This window comes from Ostrea edulis, chromosome 6 (genome assembly GCF_947568905.1).
Source record: "Ostrea edulis chromosome 6, xbOstEdul1.1, whole genome shotgun sequence".
Taxonomy (NCBI): Eukaryota; Metazoa; Mollusca; class Bivalvia; order Ostreida; family Ostreidae; genus Ostrea; species Ostrea edulis.
In genome coordinates, this window is record NC_079169.1 from 72,747,134 (window position 1) to 72,767,453 (window position 20,320).

The window sequence follows — 20,320 nt, forward strand, 5'->3', positions numbered from 1 at the left end:
GTTAGTGCATGTACCTCTTGACTACCCAATAGGGACTTTAAATGTGAGTGAGGGGCAGATTACTCAAACTGCTAAAAACTCTTCTTTATTTCCAGTGTGTATTGCATTTTGAGTTCTGAATTCAATTTGTTTCCCCATGGGTAAGGATATGGGACCTGATTATGGGAAGAAAGTTAAAATTTGTAATGTATGCAAATATGAAATATCATTAAACAATTCTTATGAAATCGGTAAAATTATGGCATAGATTTTATTTGGTTGAATTGAAGTTCAAAATGGGCAGAAAAGTACAATTGTTTGGTGAGGTAGAACTTTTTTCCTATTGGGGATTTTATAATTCAGTGACTTAAGGATAAAAAAAAACCCCAAGACTATGGCCATTTGTGTTTATTTTTGGGAATCCTTTCCAATAGAAATGGTCATTATTTACTATTTCAGATAGTAATGTATTTTTAAGGTAATAATTTGTTCCAATTAACAAAAAGTTGAGGTTTAAGTGCTTAATTCTAATAATTTGCTATATGTGTACACAAACCCTTATTATCACCCAGTACACTGTACATACAGATACTTTATTTGTAAACATTTTTTCATTTCATTTACAAATGAAAACACTGAATTACATGTATTTCAAGAGTATTGCATTGCCTTATAATTGTTTTACATGGCAATGTCCTATTCAATCTTTTCTTTTTACACTAAATGATATTTTGGTCATGATTTTCAATTTTACACATGTATGATACCTTGATACCGTAGACAAATTGGGAATCCATGTTAAACGAGGCTTAAACAACAACAGTATTTCCTTCAGTTCTCCATTGAATGTACTCAAAATCCTATCGGGGAAAACTTGACTGTGAAAGTTTCTTTAGATTGTTCTATGAGAAGCATATTACATTGACATTCCAATGCAGAGTTCATGTCTTGTTACCATTTGGGAATGAAGCTTAGAATTTTATTTTTCTCTGGAATTATTTATTGACTAGAGTAAGCTTGGTCCTCGGTTTTTGTTGTGGTTGTATAATAAGTAACTACATGTTCTGTTCATCATGGAATTATTGGTTCATTTAATGGATTAATTTGACTTTGATTGACAGCCAGAGGAGGAGTCCTATGAAGGAACACGTGTTGGCCAGCTTGAACTGACCATGGACTCCCAGCCAGACTATGAAGAGGAGGAAATCACCATTAACATATCTCGTCAGCCAGGACAGGGGCTAGGTATCAGCATAGCAGGAGGGAAAGGCTCTACTCCGTTCAAAGGGAATGATGAGGTACATTTACAAGTAACAGCCCAATCAAGTATGCCTTGTTAATGAATGCAATCCATTACAGATGTCTTGTACATGTAATAAAAAGTTGTTTATATTTTGTTCACATTCACAATTTACATCTATGATTATTGGAGATGCAGTATTGTACATTTATGTTGGCAGTGCTTGTGCAGTATTATCATTCTTGTAATTTTTAAACAGGGTGTATTCATATCACGAGTTTCAGAAGACGGTCCAGCAGGAAAAGCAGGCGTCCTTGTTGGAGATAAGCTTATTTCGGTACTGTAGTATCTAATATACATGTAGTACATTATTTCATTTCATGCCATTTGCGTCATGGACACAGGGTGCTTTGTCTGATGTATGATTAGTTTTTGGTCATGTTTCATGTATACGCGACATTATGAGATGTGATGGAGATCCATCTCAGTAGATTAAAATCATAATGGACAACATGTGTTCCTTTTGGAAATAAATATGTGAAAATGACATACATTGTTTTCTATAATTATCTTCATTGAACCAGCACACTATTTCATGTAATGTTTTTGCATTAGGTGAATGGAGATAATTTATTAGGAGCTGATCACTATGATGCTGTTGATGTACTAAAAACAGCAGGAAATAACATTGTCATGGTGCTAGGAAGAGAGAAAATCCCCAAAGACGTGAGAATTTGATTTTATCCTGTACAAATGTTCATTTGATGGTAGATAAATGAATTTTGAAAATTAGTGAAATGTAATAATCTTAAATCCTAGAGAGCTAGAAAGAATTGTAGGAATGCAGCATTGACTTACCTGTCTGTGTTTGACTTACCTCTCTGCATTTGACTTACCTGTCCGTGTTTGACTTACCTGTCTGTGTTTGACTTACCTGTCTGCATTTTTGACTTACCTGTCTGTATTTGACTTACCTGTCTGCATTTGATTTGTCTGTCTGTGTTTGACTTACCTGTCTGCATTTGATTTGTCAGTCTGCATTTGACTTACCTGTCTGTGTTTGACTTACCTGTCTGCATTTTTGACTTACCTGTCTGTATTTGACTTACCTGTCTGCATTTGATTTGTCAGTCTGCATTTGACTTACCTGTCTGCATTTGACTTCATTTGACTTACCTGTCTGCATTTGACTTACTTGTCTGTATTTGACTTACCTGTCTGCATTTGATTTGTCAGTCTGCATTTGACTTACCTGTCTGCATTTGACTTCATTTGACTTACCTGTCTGCATTTGACTTACTTGTCTGCATTTGACTTACCTGTCTGCGTTTGACTTACCTGTCTACATTTGACTTACCTGTCTGCATTTGACTTACCTGTCTGCATTTGACCTACCTGTCTGCATTTGACTTACCTGTCTGCATTTGATTTGTCAGTCTGCATTTGACTTACCTGTCTGCATTTGACTTCATTTGACTTACCTGTCTGCATTTGACTTCATTTGACTTACCTGTCTGCATTTGACTTCATTTGACTTACTTGTCTGCATTTGACTTACCTGTCTGTGTTTGACTTACCTGTCTACATTTGACTTACCTGTCTGCATTTGACTTATCTGTCTGCATTTGACTTACCTGCATATACATGTATATGTAAATGTAGAATGACAAAGTATAATATTTCAGGACGAAGAAGAGGAGGAACCGGAGAAGGAGGAGACCAACAACACTGGTTTTGCTACTGTAACTTTTGAATCAGAACCAGGCATGGAGATTTATGGAGAGGTATGTGCCACCCGTAATTTAGTCATCTATGATTTAACCATGTAGTTCTAGTCAACACTGGTGTCAACATCTTAGATGAATCTTCCAGAAGAGAATTTCAAAACTTTGCATAATTTAAAGGAAGTTCATGTCAATTCTCCATTTAGAAGAATTGTGTACCTTGAAAGATTTATCAACTAGACATGATATTCATGATTATCCAACTCAATGTTATGAATTTATAGATATGGTTAAGAAAAATGATTTTAAGGGAATCTTAATAAATAAGACGATATCACAAATATGAAATATTTTAATAAATGAATATTTTAATTTACTTGAAAATAAAGTTCTCGTGTAATAATGAAACATGAATGACAGTCAGAAGGACCTTTACAAATGTTAATAGGTTCTGAGAAAGATCTACTACATGTAAGTTATAATCTTGCTTTAGACGATCACCACTACTTTGAAGAGAGACCAGACTGGCCTTGGCTTCAGTATTGCAGGAGGAAGGGGTTCCGTTCCTTTCAAAGGAAATGATCAGGTTAGATGCAGTCATTTCGTCAGAGAAACTCTTTTTAGATTTATTTAATCACATTGGTCAACTTGTAGTCATGTTGAGATGAGTTCATCCTTATGTTACATTTTGTCGTTTTGGATTACTGACAATACATCATGTTACATTTTGTCGTTTTGGATTACTGACAATACATCATGTTACATTTTGTTGTTTTGGATTAGTGACTATACATCTTCACCTTTCATTGGTATATTCTAAGCATATCTTACGGACACAAACAGTAACATAATATTTATTGTTTTGTCAATGTGAATTAAGTTCTATTTTTCTGTTATTTGTTTGCTTTTAGTTTAAAGTCTGCACGGATTTATTTATTTGTGTTATTTCATGCTAAAGATAAGTAAAATACAGAGGAAAGATTCTGTACAGAGTTCGGTCCATTGGGTATTAGCTTTGTAGTTGCTTCAACAGTGAATTTTGTGTAAAGTTAATCAATGTTATGAGAAAAAACATTGGGAGGGGACTTTGACAGTAAGCCTGCATGCTGCCATTTTTGTTACAATGGATTAATTGTCTGATTGTCAGTTGATGTACACAAAATCATAATACAGAAAAACTTTATAATTTGCTGATTTTGATAATTTTGCAGCATATCTATGAGTTCTTAGAGGTTGGTATTGTTTGGCATGTGTTAGGCGTGATACCCAAATCATCTTTTGTTCACCCGAAGCCGGCATGATTTGAGTCATTATCGTCATATGATCTTTTTTTAGTTTTAAAATGTGACGTTTGAGTTTACTTTGACTTCATCAGTTTGAAATTTTGTAGAAATAAAGTGTCAACTTTGGCAGAAAAAGAATTAAAATATGCTGTGATTATATATATATATATATATATATATAAGCTTGGTAGCATTTCGGTGAATAATTGTCATATATAATATAAAATTGATCACAAGTCAAGTTGTTTGATATGAGATGTACTTTTATGATTTCATTGATTTTAGTTGCTTGTTGTACATGTATGTACATATACTATAAGTTACTGTGAAATCAGCAGCAGTCAATGTTAGTTCTACTTCAGTACTTAGTTAGCTAGCATTCTCAGTCAGAACTGTCTAGAATCATCTAATCTCTTTGTGTAGTATTGGTGAAATCTTTCATAATTCATTGATTTTTATAGCTGTTTGGAAGATTATTTTAGAAAATTATTATGCAAACGAGGAATGTAATTAGCAAGAACAACTGTTTGAGACAGTTCCATATATCTTTTAAAATGTTTCTTTTTCTTGTGGATTGCATTATAGTACCACAGCAGATTGAGTGGTATATAGTGATTTTAATGGCCACTTTGCACTTGTATAGAATAGGTTAAATACAGTACCACCTGAATGTGGAGTGCCCCAGAACAGGGGGACTCTTTATAGTATTGCATTTTGTCATTTTAATTCCCCAATTAACAGAGTATAGTTTGGCCATTACTGCATTAATAGTATTGAAGTTATATTCACCTTTTGACCTGTATTAGACAGCATGATTTATCACCAAGTTTTTTTTTTTTATTACATATACTGCATGGTTTTTCAGGAAAATACAAGAAATTACAAATTGTTATTAAATAGATAAATGAGTTCAGAAGCAGATTGCAGATTTTGATTTTACAAATGCAAGTCAAGTACATGTACATACCACTCATGTCTGGGTTCTAGTGCAGCAACATGTGTACATACAACTCATGTCTGGGTTCTAGTGCAGCAACATGTGTACACACAACACATGTCTGGGTTCTAGTGCAGCAACGTGTACATACAACTCATGTCTGGGTTCTAGTTCAGCAACATGTGTACATACAACACGTGTCTGGGTTCTAGTGCAGCAACATGTGTACATACAACACATGTCTGGGTTCTAGTTCAGCAACATGTGTATATACAACATATGTCTGGGTTCTAGTTCAGCAACATGTGTACATACAACACGTGTCTGGGTTCTAGTTCAGCAACATGTGTACATACAACACGTGTCTGGGTTCTAGTTCAGCAACATGTGTACATACAACACATGTCTGGGTTCTAGTTCAGCAACATGTGTACATACAACACATGTCTGGGTTCTAGTGCAGCAACATGTGTACATACAACACATGTCTGGGTTCTAATTCAGCAACATGTGTACATACAACACATGTCTGGGTTCTAGTGCAGCAACATGTGTACATACAACATGTGTCCGGGTTCTAGTGCAGCAACATGTGTACATACAACACGTGTCTGGGTTCTAGTGCAGCAACATGTGTACATACAACACATGTCTGGGTTCTAGTGCAGCAACATGTGTACATACAACACGTGTCTGGGTTCTAGTTCAGCAACATGTGTACATACAACACGTGTCTGGGTTGTAGTTCAGCAACATATGTACATACCACTCATGTCTGGGTCCTAGTTCAGCGACGTGTGTACCATTTATTTTAATGTCATCTTGTGCTGTCTTCCATTTTCATCCAGTGTGTCAAAAGTAAAGAAAATATATTCTATCATCTGTTGATATATTAGTTATACTTTCACTTTAGGCCATTTACATCTCTCGCGTTGTCGAAGGAGGAGCAGCCCAGATTGACGGACAGCTGAAAGTAGGAGACCGTATCATTTCTGTAAGTTCTTATAGGGCCTGCTAAAGATACCTAATGAAATTAAAGATTTAAGAAGTTTAGAGAATTCTTGTGACACTAGAATTCTTACAGAAATTTAGGTATTAAAAAAGATACACATTCACAGTGAACAAGATATTATAAAATACTAATACTCTCAATAGGTTGCAACAGTTGAATTGTAATTGGCTAAAATATTGACAGTTCCTTTAAGTTGCTTATGATGGAGATACACTGTATTTCAGATCAATAATGTAGATCTGCAAGACGCCCGGCATGACCAGGCAGTGGCTCTGTTGACAGGAATTGATAAGGATATTAAACTTGTTGTGTACCGTGAAAAAGTGCTTTCCCAGGAGGAAGCTGAAAAGGAGCCCCCTAGTGGACAGAAACTGGATAGCCTGACTCAGCCATTGATTACCTGGAATGAAAAACTCCCCACTGCCAAACCAGCCGTTGTGGAAACATCACCGGCTGGTAATTCAGTGGAGAAGAGCCCTTCAGTTAGTCCAAGTCCGTTCATGACTGCTGTTCCCTCATCCTACACATATCCCACTCCATCGTCGTTAGCTTCATCTTTCTCTTCCCAGCATTCTCCAAGCCCGGCCTCCCCACAGACAAGTCCGAGAATATCGTCAGATTGGAATGCACCCACAACAACTTCTGTGAGACCCCCAACGTTTGTGTATCCAGGATTTAATAGGACCTCTACACCTAATGTATCCTCAAGTGCACAAAGAACTTCCTCCGATATCAAAAAGGAAACGTCCCAATCTGCATTTTCACAAATGAAACTCCCTACATCTCTCATAACAAAACCTAGTAATATAAGCACAGAGACTACTCAGAACAGCCAATCTGTGATGGATTCTTCTTCAAAAGACACTAATACAGCCAATTCAATAGCTAAAGATAGTTCTGTTGTAAATCATATAGGTGATGAAGATAGTAGTGTAGATTCTGTTTACCCCATACAGGAGGTGACAATTGTCAAGGCAGGTGGTCCATTGGGACTGAGCATAGTGGGGGGCAATGATCACTCGAGTCATCCATTTGGGATGGAGGAACCAGGTGTATTTGTGTCCAAAATTGTTCCTGATGGAGCAGCATCCAAAACAAGTCTGAAAATTGGAGATCGTATTTTGTCTGTCAATAATCGGGATGTCACGATTGCCACACATCAAGAAACTGTGATGATGCTGATAGCGCCAACCTATGAAATAAATCTGAAGGTGCGGCATGATCCACCACCCACTGGCCTAGAGGTAGGAAAGTGTTTCTTACGTACTGCAACATTCTTAAAGGGACTTAGATGCAATTTTCCCCAAAATTTTGTTTTTCACTAAAGATTAAAATTGAATATCAGTGTTTAAAATGTTTCAAAAGTTAAGGTTATTCATCATGACAGAAGCTCATTATGGAGAGTTTATTATTTGTTGTGCAAACAAAGATTGAGGTATGTTATTGTATACAAAATTTTGAAAATGTTTGGTTATGAATCTAAGTTTTCAAGTATTTTTTAGGTAAAATGTGCCATTTAAAAGTTAAATTTTTGTCTGTGCAAAATTAGGATGCTTTAAATTACAAAATTAACATTTCACTAGAATGTAAACACACTCAAGGTTGGAGTCTTGTTTACATAATACAGAGTTAAAGACCCAACTTTAAGTTAACGCCCCCAAATTTTACCTGTGTTGCGATCAATGATAAGACGCTGGTCAATCAAACTTTTAACAATAGAGCTTAGATTGATTGACGTTTGCAGAGACTGTGGTCTACAGCTACCTGAGAAAGATGTTTTGATAACAATCATGGCTAAAGATGACCGGCAGTCTTCAGATCTCGAAGAAAGCCCCAGTATACCTGAGTTTTGATAGCATTGACTCGCACCTAGAATATTTTAATTTCTAACGTCCCCTATACAATGCAATTTATCATTGTATTTTCTCTCTCCATCTTTATACATGTATTATAGATTAAACAATCAGAAATCAAACAATAATAATTAAAAAAAAAAAACCAAACAAACATAAGTTATTGGAATATTTTTTATTAATGATTTATTGTGGCTTTATATTTATAAAAACATGAACAATTCTTTATTGGCGCAGCACATCAACATGTATAATGGTTATATTGCCCATGCGTAAAACTGTTACAGTAGTTTAAAAAATGCTTCTGTTTGAGATACCACATGGATTATAAATTACACAATCAGAAATCAAACAACAGTAAAAAAGCATAAATAAGTTATTGAGATATTTCTATTTATAATTTATCACGGCTTTATATTGAGAGAGAGAGAGAGAGAGTTACTGAGATATTTCTATTTATAATTTATCACGGCTTTATATTTATAGAGAGAGAGAGAGAGTGAGAGTTGTTGAGCTATTTATAATTTATCAGGGTTTTATGTTTATAAAGAGAGAGAGAGAGAGAGATGTGTAAAACTGTAGCAATAATATAGGTGAAATAATATGGCATGGCAATAGTGTTGCATACGTATGACAATAATTACTCATTTAGTCAATGATTGAGAGTAAGGGAGAGAGAGAGAGAAAGGGGGTAGACTAGCTATGTGTCAGCTTTTGTTTGGGATACCATCGTTACACAAACACTACGTCCACAGAAACCCTAAAGAGAGAGAGAGGAGGGGGGTATACTTCGTGTCAGCTTCTGTTTGGGATGCCATCGTTACACAAACACTACGTCCACAGAAACCCTAGAGAGAGAGAGAGAGAGGAGGGGGGGACTTCGTGTCAGCTTCTGTTTGGGATACCACCATTACGCAAACACTACAGCTACAGAAACCCTACAGACAGCCCATATTGAGGGGTATCTTGACCATTCTTCATTTGGTTGTACATGTACACAGATCTACTTGGATTTATTCATTCTCTCGAAACATGGATATTTTACCTACTATACCCACGACACCGCGAACTCCCAGGACACGCCGGGTAATATTATATTTAGGAAATTATTTATATACGATATATAACAATTTAATTAGAAGTTTTAAAAAGCAAAGGTTTAGAAATGGGCTAAACCTGTCATTTGCAATACATAAATATGACCAAGTTTGAAGGTTTACGGGAAATAGAAATGCGGTATGCATGTAGGTAGAAATTTTAATTTTTTTTTTTTTTTGCACAAATGAAGACACTAAGCATAATTTGTAATAACCTGAGAAATTTCCTGTGTATATCATAAAAATATACACAACAACTGATCTCTTGGCCAGGTAAATTCCAGGTAAATAACATTGACCATGGATAAGCTCCGCCCACATTCAGTCATCCGTGGAGCAACCGTACGGTGTTTTTTTTGGGTCTTTAAGACTAAAATATTGCCCTCATCCTTGCATTAAGAGGGTTGAAATTTTGGAAGTCAAATGAGATATGTTTTTAAAGTATAACATAGAAGAAATTAAAAAAAAAAATTTCAAACAACCTGTCTCAGTCCCTTTGAAAATTTTATACATGTACATTGGATATAGTATTCTCTACCACTTTGTATTTGAACTTATACGCTATATTATTGATTAATCAGCAGAATAAACATTAGATACTGACATCCATGAATTTTTGCAGAGAAAAACGATGGGAGTTTCTTTTTATATTCCTGTGTTTACTTTTTTATTTCCCAGGAACTGATTGTTGAAAAGGGTCCAGGAGAAAAGTTGGGAATGAGCATAAAAGGTGGAGTGAAAAGCTACGCTGCCAATCCTAAGGATAAGACAGATGAAGGCATATTCATCTCTCGCGTGAGTTACAGCAGATAGGATGTACGAGTAGTAAAATTTAATTCATCTCTCGCGTGAGTTACAGCAGATAGGATGTACAAGTAGTAAAATTTAATTCATCTCTCGCGTGAGTTACAGCAGATAGGATGTACAAGTAGTAAAATTTAATTCATCTCTCGCGTGAGTTACAGCTGATAGGATGTACGAGTAGTAAAATTTAATTCATCACTCGCATGAGTTACAGCAGATAGGATGTACGAGTAGTAAAATTTAATTCATCTCTTGCGTGAGTTACAGCAGGTAGGATGTACGAGTAGTAAAATTTAATTCATCTCTCGCGTGAGTTACAGCTGATAGGATGATCGTGCATTGTACGAGTAGTAAAATTTAATTCATCTCTCGCGTGAGTTACAGCTGATAGGATGATCGTGCATTGTACGAGTAGTAGAATTTAATTCATCTCTTGCGTGAGTTACAGCTGATAGGATGATCGTGCATTGTACGAGTAGTAGAATTTAATTCATCTCTCGCGTGAGTTACAGCTGATAGGATGTACGAGTAGTAGAATTTAATTCATCTCTCGCGTGAGTTACAGCTGATAGGGTGATTGTGCATTGTACGAGTAGTAGAATTTAATTCATCTCTCCCGTGAGTTACAGCTGATAGGATGATCGTGCATTGTACGAGTAGTAGAATTTAATTCATCTCTCGCGTGAGTTACAGCTGATAGGGTGATTGTGCATTGTACGAGTAGTAGAATTTAATTCATCTCTCCCGTGAGTTACAGCTGATAGGATGATCGTGCATTGTACGAGTAGTAAAATTTAATTCATCTCTCCCGTGAGTTACAGCTGATAGGATGTACGAGTAGTAGAATTTAATTCATCTCTCACGTGAGTTACAGCTGATAGGATGATCGTGCATTGTACGAGTAGTAAAATTTAAGTAGTATGAAGACCATTGGGGCAAACATATTGATTCTAGAAAGTCTATACAAATTTCTAAATGTTGTAATGTATGATGTTTTTGGGGGTTTTTTCTCATGAAATTGGTTAACTTTCTTTACACAAGAATTGGATATTGGCTTATGATATACATTCATACATTTGATGGTGTATGTTTAGAATTTTGAATTGAATCTGATAATTGTATTTTAAAATTATAGATCAATAATGATGGTGCAGTTGCAAGAGATGGCAGGCTGCGGATTGGACAAAGAATCTTGGAAGTAAGTTAAATTCTGTTTCCTATACAAACTGAAATTGTTGGTAGATCAGAGAGTGAACATTGCAGTATGTTTTATTCAGTTGAGGAGAAATTTAAGACAGATTATTTTATTATTATATTAAATAATCTCATTTAATTGATGAAATGTCTGCGGTATGTGTGGTTATATTCCTTAAACAATGGTACCAGTTAACATTACTTCTTAAACAATGGTACCAGTTAACATTACTTCTCTTCATTTGGTACAACTTAGCTGAGGCGTCACGAGGTTTCCATTTTATGCCAAAGTGGCAACATCACTAGTTGTGTTGTCACTGTTGTCATGGTTACAGGGCAAACATATGTATAAGGTACAGGTGTACCTGACACCTGGACCGTCATGGGTTGACATGGAGTGTTCAATTAATGATATATTCAGGACACCATTTTCAGAAAATAAGTGATTTTGTAGGTAAATGGTACCAGCCTCATAGGGGCCACACACCAGGAAGCGGTGCGTGCCCTCAGAAGTGTTAGTGATCAGATGGTCATCATGGTATGTGAGGGCTATGACCCTGCCCTTGACCTCCAATCACCAGACTCCCCAAATGCCCCCATGCCACCCACCAGGGGGAGGGGTGATTCCATCTCAAGTATCGACAGGGATGGAGATGATCTCGTAATTATTCAAAAGGTAGGTCAGATCCTTTTCCTGCATCAAGCTTTGCTGTTGTTCGATTCTCCCTGTTGTTTTCCGATATATGTACTGATTTTCTTTGTCATATATAAAATGCACATTGTCAATAAATGGACACTAGGTTGCAGAATATTCTCCCCTTCCTATGTTATTGTGTGCATCATGTACATTGTACATGTATTTTTTTTTTTATTGTTGTTCAAAATGGATGTTGTTCGTAGTTGCACTCTTCAGCACAAAACAGTAGTTGTTCACATCTTGCAGTGGTGACTAAATTATAAATTATTAGAAATGTAGAAACAAGTGTGTTAATGGGATAATGTATTACGCATTACAATGGTAGACAGTCAGCACTGCAAGTGAAGGTAACTTTAGTATGTTGACCTGCATGTCTTTGTTGTTGTGTGTTGCTAGGAACAGGAAGCTAATGAAGAAACCAAACAGTGGGAGGAGGAAGAGGCAAAGCTTAGGGTTGGTACATACCCACTTTACAAGATGATTGACTCAACTGATTTACATAAACTTCAGAATTCTTTTGTAATGCACTCCATGACATTGTCAATTTACCACTTGAATTTGATTCCCACAGTGTTTAAGTGTGATGTTCATTATGGCCCTGTCATGTGAGGGTGCCCTATAGTAATAACATTGTCTGTCCGTCCATCCGTCTGTCAGCTCTTTCTATGGCAAGTGTCCTTGGGAAGATTTCATAAATTTTATACATCGTACTTGAATAAAGCAGAGGAAAAATCCCTTTCAATTTTCAGATTTATTGGCTTTTTCAATAGAGAGTCACTTTTGAGACTTCAAATATTTAGATATTAGTAGAATACTAGCACTTTCTTCGGTGTGCAATAACTTGAGATTACTGTTCTAAGATTTTTATAGAATTTAAAGGTAATGCATGGATTAAAGAGACTGATTAATGATTTCCCCCAAATTTTGTTTTTCACTTTTCCAATAAACTCCGACACAGGTAGACCAGGTAATTTACCCCCTACATACCGACACCTGACACAGGTAATTTTCCCCTACATACCGACACATGACACAGGTAATTTACCCCCTACATACTGACACATGACACAGGTAATTTACCCCTACATACTGACACAGGTAATTTACCCCCTACATACCAACACCTGACACAGGTAATTTACTCCCCACATACCGACACCTGACACAGGTAATTTACCCCTACATACCGACACATGACACAGGTAATTTACCCCCTACATACTGACACATGACACAGGTAATTTACCCCCACATACCAACACCTGACACAGGTAATTTACCCCCTACATACCGACATATGACACATGTATTTTACCCCTACATACCGACACATGATGCAGGTAATTTACCCCCTACATATCGACACCTGACACAGGTAATTTACTCCCCACATATCGACACCTGACACAGGTAATTTACTCCCCACATACCAACACATGACACAGGTAATTTACCCCCACACATACCAACACCTGACACAGGTAATTTGCTCCCACACACTGACACAGGTAATTTACCCCCAATATATTGACCCCTGACACAGGTAATTTACCCCCTACATACCGACATATGACACATGTATTTTACCCCTACATACCGACACATGATGCAGGTAATTTACCCCCACATACTGACACAGGTAATTTACCCCCTACATATTGACACCTGACACAGGTAATTTACTCCCCACATACCGACACATGACACAGGTAATTTACCCCCCCCCCCCCCCCCCCCCCCCCACACTGACACCTGACACAGGTAATTTGCTCCCACACACTAACACCTGAGACAGGTAATTTGCCCCCACATACTGACACAGGTAATTTACCCCCAATATATTGACACCTGACACAGGTAATTTACCCCCCCCCCCCACATACCAACACATGACACAGGTAATTTACCCCCCACATACCGACACCTGACACAGGTAATATACCCCCCACATACCGACACATGACACAGGTAATTTACCCCAACATACCGACACATGACACAGGTAATTTACCCCCCACATACCGACACATGACACAGGTAATTTACCCTCCACATACCGACACATGACACAGGTAATTTACCCCCCACATATCAACACATGACACAGGTAATTTACCCCCACATACCAACACCTGACACAGGTAATTTACCCCCCACATACCGACACATGACACAGGTAATTTACCCCCCACATACCAACACATGACACAGGTAATTTACCCCCACATACCAACACATGACACAGGTAATTTACCCCCCACATACTGATACAACACAGGCAATTTACCCCTACATTCCGACACCTGACACAGGTAATATACTCATACATACCGACACTTGACACAGGTAATTTACCCCTGCATCCCGACACCTGACACAGGTAATATACCCATACATACCGACACCTGACACAGGTAATTTACCCCTGCATACCGACACCTGACACAGGTAATATACCCATACATACCGACACCTGACACAGGTAATTTACCCCTGCATACCGACACCTGACACAGGTAATCAGCAATGGGTGCTTGTCCAGATTTCTGAATGACTAACCTTAAAGAAGTAGTGCAGGGTCTTTAAATTCAGGTTCGAAATTGTGGTTTGTTGTATATTGGGGGATATTTTTACAAAATTTGGTTTTTCTGATCAGGAAAGCGGGAATGGCTTTTGCCAATGGTTAAAATCAGGAGAATCCTGCCTATTATAGAGATAGTAGGCATATATGAGCACTGTTAGATATATTCATCACGAGGTCCTTTCTGACTTGTCAGATTTCTACATGTATGATACTTGTTTTGTGATATCACATTGCCCTTTGATGATTTTCACAGAATAACATTTGTTCCGTTATTGAGAAAAACAGCATTAACTATTGCAAAACACAACATTTTCGTGATTGCCGGTGTTTAAAAGATTGATATTATATTAATATTTGACCTGTGTTAAACTCACTCATTCTTTACAGAGGCAGCAATTGCATGAGAAGATTCCAGAAACTATGGAAAATGAGCATATTGATAATACTGTCAAAGAGGTTTGTGATTTAAAGCCCAGATCACATTATAATGTATTTATTTACTACATTTATCAAAATTCATGCAAAGAAGTTGAGAACAAATGGTGTATATTCATAATGAAGGATACGGAGATACTGATTCATTCAATAATTATTGTTTTATAGAATTCCATAGAAAATCAAGTGCCTCCAGAAAAAAGTGTGAAAGTCGCACCAGTGGTAAGCTGATATTCAGAGGCCTCAGTTTGTGTATTGAGCCCAGTAATAGATATTTTTAGCTCACCTTGACAAAGTTGGTTAGAGCTTGTGATACATTGTCATCGTCCTGGTTAAAATCGTTATGCCTCAGTCAAATTTCCAAGCTGCTATTGGCCTTACGTAGACTAAATTTGTATTTAGGGAAGCTCTCTGACAACTATTCTAGTTACTGAATACCACATTCAATGCTATACTTCGATGGATTTCCTACATTTGACTTTACTGCAGGTGGGGGCATTCGTATCATGCTGACACATCTAGTATATAGGAATCAGTCTGTCTGTCCGTCCGTCCGTCTGTCTGTGCCCGGGCCATAACTTCTTTGTTCTTTGACTTAGGCATACCACATTTGGCACACAGGTGGATCACCATGAGACAATGTGTCGAGTACCTTCATGACCTCTATATGACCTTGACCTCAAGATCAAAATTAAAGGTTTTTTACAATGGATTTGTGTCCGGGCCATAACTTCTTTGTTCTTTGACATAGGCATACCATATTTGACACATGAGTGTATCACCATGAGACGATGTGTCATGTACCTTCATGACCTCCATATGACCTTGACCTCAAGGTCAAAATTAAAAGTTTTTTACAATGGATTCGTGTCAGGGCCATGACTTCTTTGTTCTTTGACATAGGCATAACATATTTGACACATGAGTGTATCACCATGAGACGATGTGTCGAGTACCTTCATGACCTATATGTGACCTTGAACTTTGAAGTCAAGGTCAAAACTGATTATAGTGTTATCAATAGCCTTCATCAGGGTGAGCTATGGTATGTGGGCTTTTCCCACGCTATGTTTTTTATTTCTGAAACACTGTAATTTACATTGGGCACAAATAGCATGAATCTAGAAGCATGCATGACATTATCTTGATAGTACTTTGTCTTTAATTATACTCAGTATATTTTTTTCAGATTTGAAACTAACTATGGTCTAATTGTGACCACACTGTTGACGTGCATGTTATTTTACATGTGTGCCAAAGGAACTAAATTTTGCTTTCCATTGTAAACATAGGAATAGCATGGGAATGTCTCCCCATTTTATATGACCATGATTGTAATGTTTGGGAAATATTAAAGCATACACATGAATGATACTAACTAGAGGTATTTGCATGATCTAAAGTTTTCTATGCATGATGTTTTGAGACTTTCTTCACATAGCCACCTGTTAAGCCAGCTATTCCACCAAAGCGGCCGCCTGTTCCACCCAAACCATCTTACATTGCTCGGCCAGAGAGTCTTGAGAACTTAGGTCCTCCCCCAAAACCCCCACTTCCAGCCAAACCTGAGGTGGTCACTCCCTTAAGTCCAGTGGACCCTATTAAGCAATCAAGAATGCCTTCCGGTGGTAAGAAGATTGACTCCCCAAAGCTGTCTAGAATTCCTGTGGCCAAACCTGCTGTTCCTCCTAAGGTAACTTTTGATGGCAGGATGTCAATTTTGTTCCTGTGTGTTGATTGGCTGTCATTGTGTCCAATCTATTGTGACAAGAGGGGTTGCCAGTGAATGAGCAGGCACCAAGTCTGTGTTAGTGATCAGTTTACATGTATAGTGAAGTATATCTGACTATGAATGCCTTTCTTTTTGCATGATTTTCATTTCTGTGATTTTGTTATGACTCTTCTCTAAAAAAAAAAATTATGCATGAACGATGATTGGTTTTACTTTTGAAAGAAAGAAAAAATACATTAAAACAATATAATACCTTGAGAACAGATTAACCTACATGTAACTGTTACAGATGGGAAAAGAAGACGAGCAACGAAATCCATTGTAATGAGATGGAATGTTGAGTACAGCTTTATTGCACGTTTATAAGTATTTTCGTCATTTTAGACATCACATATAGCCAATGCCACTCCTAAGAATGAAACTGCGTTGTCTTTCATTGACAAGAAGCACTTCTTTGAAAAAGAGATCCAGGAACACACCGGTGAGGAATTATTTAGCTTACTCCAGCATGTTAGCATTTGTCATTCAATTCTTTCAATGTACATGTCTTTTTTAAATCATTTTTTTTTTAATTACATGAGATTTTATTTCCACAGTCAGATTTAGCTGCAAGACATTATTTTCTTGAATGTTCACTTTGCTGAGCACAATCTTTTTACAAAATTGTTCACGAGAACCTTATTCTTGGTAAGAGATGTATACATGTTTGTTAAAGGGACTGGTTCACGAATATTTTTCATTTTTTGAAGTTTAACATTAAAAATATTACTGATTTAATGTTGACAGCCAAAATTTTTACCTTCTGAACGCAAGAATAAAAGCAGTAATTTAGCCTTAATCTGTGTTATGTAAACAAAGACTCGAGTCTTTTAATGTATACAAACAAATCAGTGAAATGTTAATTTTGTAATATAAAGCATCTTATATTTTGCATACTCACAAATTTTAACTTTTAGATGATACATTTTACCCAAAGAATGCTTGAAATGTGAAAGATGTAATAAACTTATGATATCAGGTACTCCAATATTATGTGAAACTGTGTCAGACATGATCTCTTTCGTGGAATAATATACTAAGAGTTTTGTTTTTTATTTTGAATTTTACAAGTCCCAAAAAGACTTGTATGTAGTCCTTTAGCTAAAATAATTTTAGTGTCAATTGTAACATACAATTTGATTGGTTGATCAACATTCAACAAACCCATACATGTCCTACTGATTGGTTTGCTACTTATTGTTGCTGTTCAGTAGCAGCAGACAACATCACAAGACATTTTTAGTATGTTGTTGGAGTGGTATTGCTCTGCTTCACTCTGAATTTGTATTTTCATACATGAATTGCAATAGTAGTTTTTTTTTTTAAAAGGATGGAATTGATATAAGGAATGAATTGTTTAAAAAGGTTAAACTGCCCCAAATTTATGTTGTATTGATTTATAAAAAGAAAAGAATAGTTTGCATCTTTAGATAAAGTTATTGCAAATAAAAGTGATTAACTGTATACAGTGCCTAGTTGTCGGATGATCCTAGTTCATCCAACCAGAGTGAATCATAAAAACTTAATTTTTCAGTGGACCCAGCAGACCATTCAGGACAAAGGTAAAAATACATTACTGTAGTTGGTATCGTATTCAGTTATCTTTTCTGTTATTGAGCATCATTATCAAGTAATAATGTTGGTGATATCCGTACACAGTATACTGCACTATTTCTCTGTAATATATAGAAATATGTCTAAACATTATTCAAAGGTTACCAGTATTTTCCCCCCAAACACCCCGTTTTACCAACAACAAAAAATCAGTTACAGATTTACAAATTTTAGACACTTAAAATGGAAAGGGACAAGGTAGGAAGATCAATGGGAATTTGTGGTAGTGTGAACTGTTTGGGGAAGTGTGTATATATATATAGAGAGAGAATATAACCAGGAATTGTGTGTCGTTATATGAAGAATAGGAATGCCATGTCAGTGGCACAGAATTTGCATGAAAACATTGTGTGTTCCAAGATGCATTTCAGAAAACAAACAAAACTAAAACAACAACCAATGTTGCTACCACTTCATTTCTAAAACGAGTCTAAAATTATTTTCACCCTGATTTTGAAATCTGGCATGTCCCAGTAACATATTGATGTTAATACTAGTAGCATGTAATCTGTTAGAGCTTTTCTTGTATTACTTGTATTAATAATCTACCTCTATATATTTATTCTCTGTCAGTGTTTGAGTTTTTCTCTGTGAGTTTATGTGATGCTAAATGATGTTTATTTTTGTCTGTGCTGTGTTTCGCGGGGCTGTTATTTGTATCTCTCTTGATATAGCCGCTATCAGAGTTCTTGCATTGTAAGAACTGCCAAAGCCGAAAAACGGCTCCAGGAAAGACTGGTTAAAGAGGGGCTGCTGGAGAAACCATTAAGCCCTGCCGAACAAAGGGAAATGGAGGCCAATAAACGGGCCGCCTGGCGACAAGCGAGGTCTGTCATCCACAATCATTATCATTCAGGCGTTTGGCATTGTTAAATTGACTGAGGCCAGACAGAATAAAATTGGCATGTTTTGAAATTGGAAAGAATGTTACCATTATAGCATGTACAGTCTTTATTTACTGTATATAAGTATATTCTGTTTTTGTTTGGTTTTTTCCCTCCAAGATATTTCAATTTGGGATTTTTTTTCGGCATTTATGCAATATTAGTTAGGACAGAATTCTTTTAATTTTAAAGTCAATTTAACACATCATCATGTTCATTGATTTAATTTTTATGATCATTATCATACTGTACATGAACTAATACTTTTTAAATTAACTAAATTTAATATGATCGTTCTGATTTATTAGAAGGGATTTGTAGGTTAATAACTGTATGGAAGTAATTTTAAACATTTAACAATGGAATGTGTGAGAAATGAAGGTTTGGCATTATTTTTATTTATAGTTTGGTTCTGGATTTCTAAGCTTTCTTTGTTCTTCATTAACATGTCTTGTTATCATTAATATTACTGCACTTGGGTAATAGAGGTACATGTAGTTCAATATATATTACATTACAGTCTTTTAGTTGCTAAATGTACTAAGAATATAGATATATATATAGTTCTTATACAGAGTTGAGGGGAAATGAACCATTGTGGAATATTTATTACAAAGTTTTAAAAAAAGCTTAAAAGTTTAATGACATAAACTGATTGTGTTTTTAAGAGTACCTCTTAATGCAACAATTTCAGAATGAAGTCGTTAGAAGTGGATGCAATGAAAGCTCAGGCTGTGATAGGATTGGCTAAGGAAATGCAGGAAAAGTCGAAATTACCCACAGTTCCTGACGCAGGAACTACAGGTAAGCTTAAGGGAAGTCACATTACCGATCAGACCTTGGTCTGTTTTCAGTAATGGCAAGACAAGATATAAAGAGGCACTGCCTATCGGAGGCTGTGGAAAAGCAATGCAGAGGGTAAACCACACACTGTCAAAGCCATGATTGATTTTTCCTCTGTAGATATTTTCAGGAAGCACCATGAAACATGTAACTTGCTACACTACTAATTCATATTTTTAGCTTTTAATGAAATTGATTCAGTCTTTATATTGGTACTTTCCCTGGTATTACAAACTATTTTTATTACATGTACATTGTAGATGAAGAAAATTCAGTGAAACATAGCGCAAATGGAGAACAAGAGGTAAAAATCAAAACAAAACCAAAAAAAAAAAAGAAGAAGACATATTGTGTGCACATTATTACTAA

The 20,320-nt window shown here is 36.3% G+C and overlaps 1 protein-coding gene across 44 annotated transcripts in view; it reads left to right on the top strand.

Moving 5' to 3' along the window:
- LOC125683081 (protein scribble homolog) overlaps positions 1-20,320 on the top strand; it is a 57,973-nt gene that overhangs the window by 32,027 nt on the left and 5,626 nt on the right. For 15 of the 44 annotated variants that reach the window (XM_056140682.1, XM_056140684.1, XM_048923816.2 and 12 more), the window contains 20 exons: positions 1,101-1,277; positions 1,479-1,556; positions 1,835-1,945; positions 2,905-3,003; positions 3,437-3,529; positions 4,155-4,175; positions 6,077-6,157; positions 6,400-7,419; positions 9,804-9,920; positions 11,065-11,127; positions 11,578-11,799; positions 12,217-12,273; positions 14,792-14,860; positions 15,008-15,061; positions 16,281-16,532; positions 16,956-17,052; positions 18,145-18,172; positions 18,899-19,051; positions 19,803-19,912; positions 20,212-20,255. In XM_056140682.1, the coding sequence (XP_055996657.1) occupies positions 1,101-1,277; positions 1,479-1,556; positions 1,835-1,945; positions 2,905-3,003; positions 3,437-3,529; positions 4,155-4,175; positions 6,077-6,157; positions 6,400-7,419; positions 9,804-9,920; positions 11,065-11,127; positions 11,578-11,799; positions 12,217-12,273; positions 14,792-14,860; positions 15,008-15,061; positions 16,281-16,532; positions 16,956-17,052; positions 18,145-18,172; positions 18,899-19,051; positions 19,803-19,912; positions 20,212-20,255 (2,946 nt within the window). Of the gene's footprint in view, positions 1-1,100; positions 1,278-1,478; positions 1,557-1,834; positions 1,946-2,904; positions 3,004-3,436; positions 3,530-4,154; positions 4,176-6,076; positions 6,158-6,399; positions 7,420-9,803; positions 9,921-11,064; positions 11,128-11,577; positions 11,800-12,216; positions 12,274-14,791; positions 14,861-15,007; positions 15,062-16,280; positions 16,533-16,955; positions 17,053-18,144; positions 18,173-18,398; positions 18,423-18,898; positions 19,052-19,802; positions 19,913-20,211; positions 20,256-20,320 lie in introns of all 44 variants that reach the window. The other 29 variants (XM_056140683.1, XM_056140690.1, XM_056140685.1 and 26 more) reach the window with 14 other exon arrangements.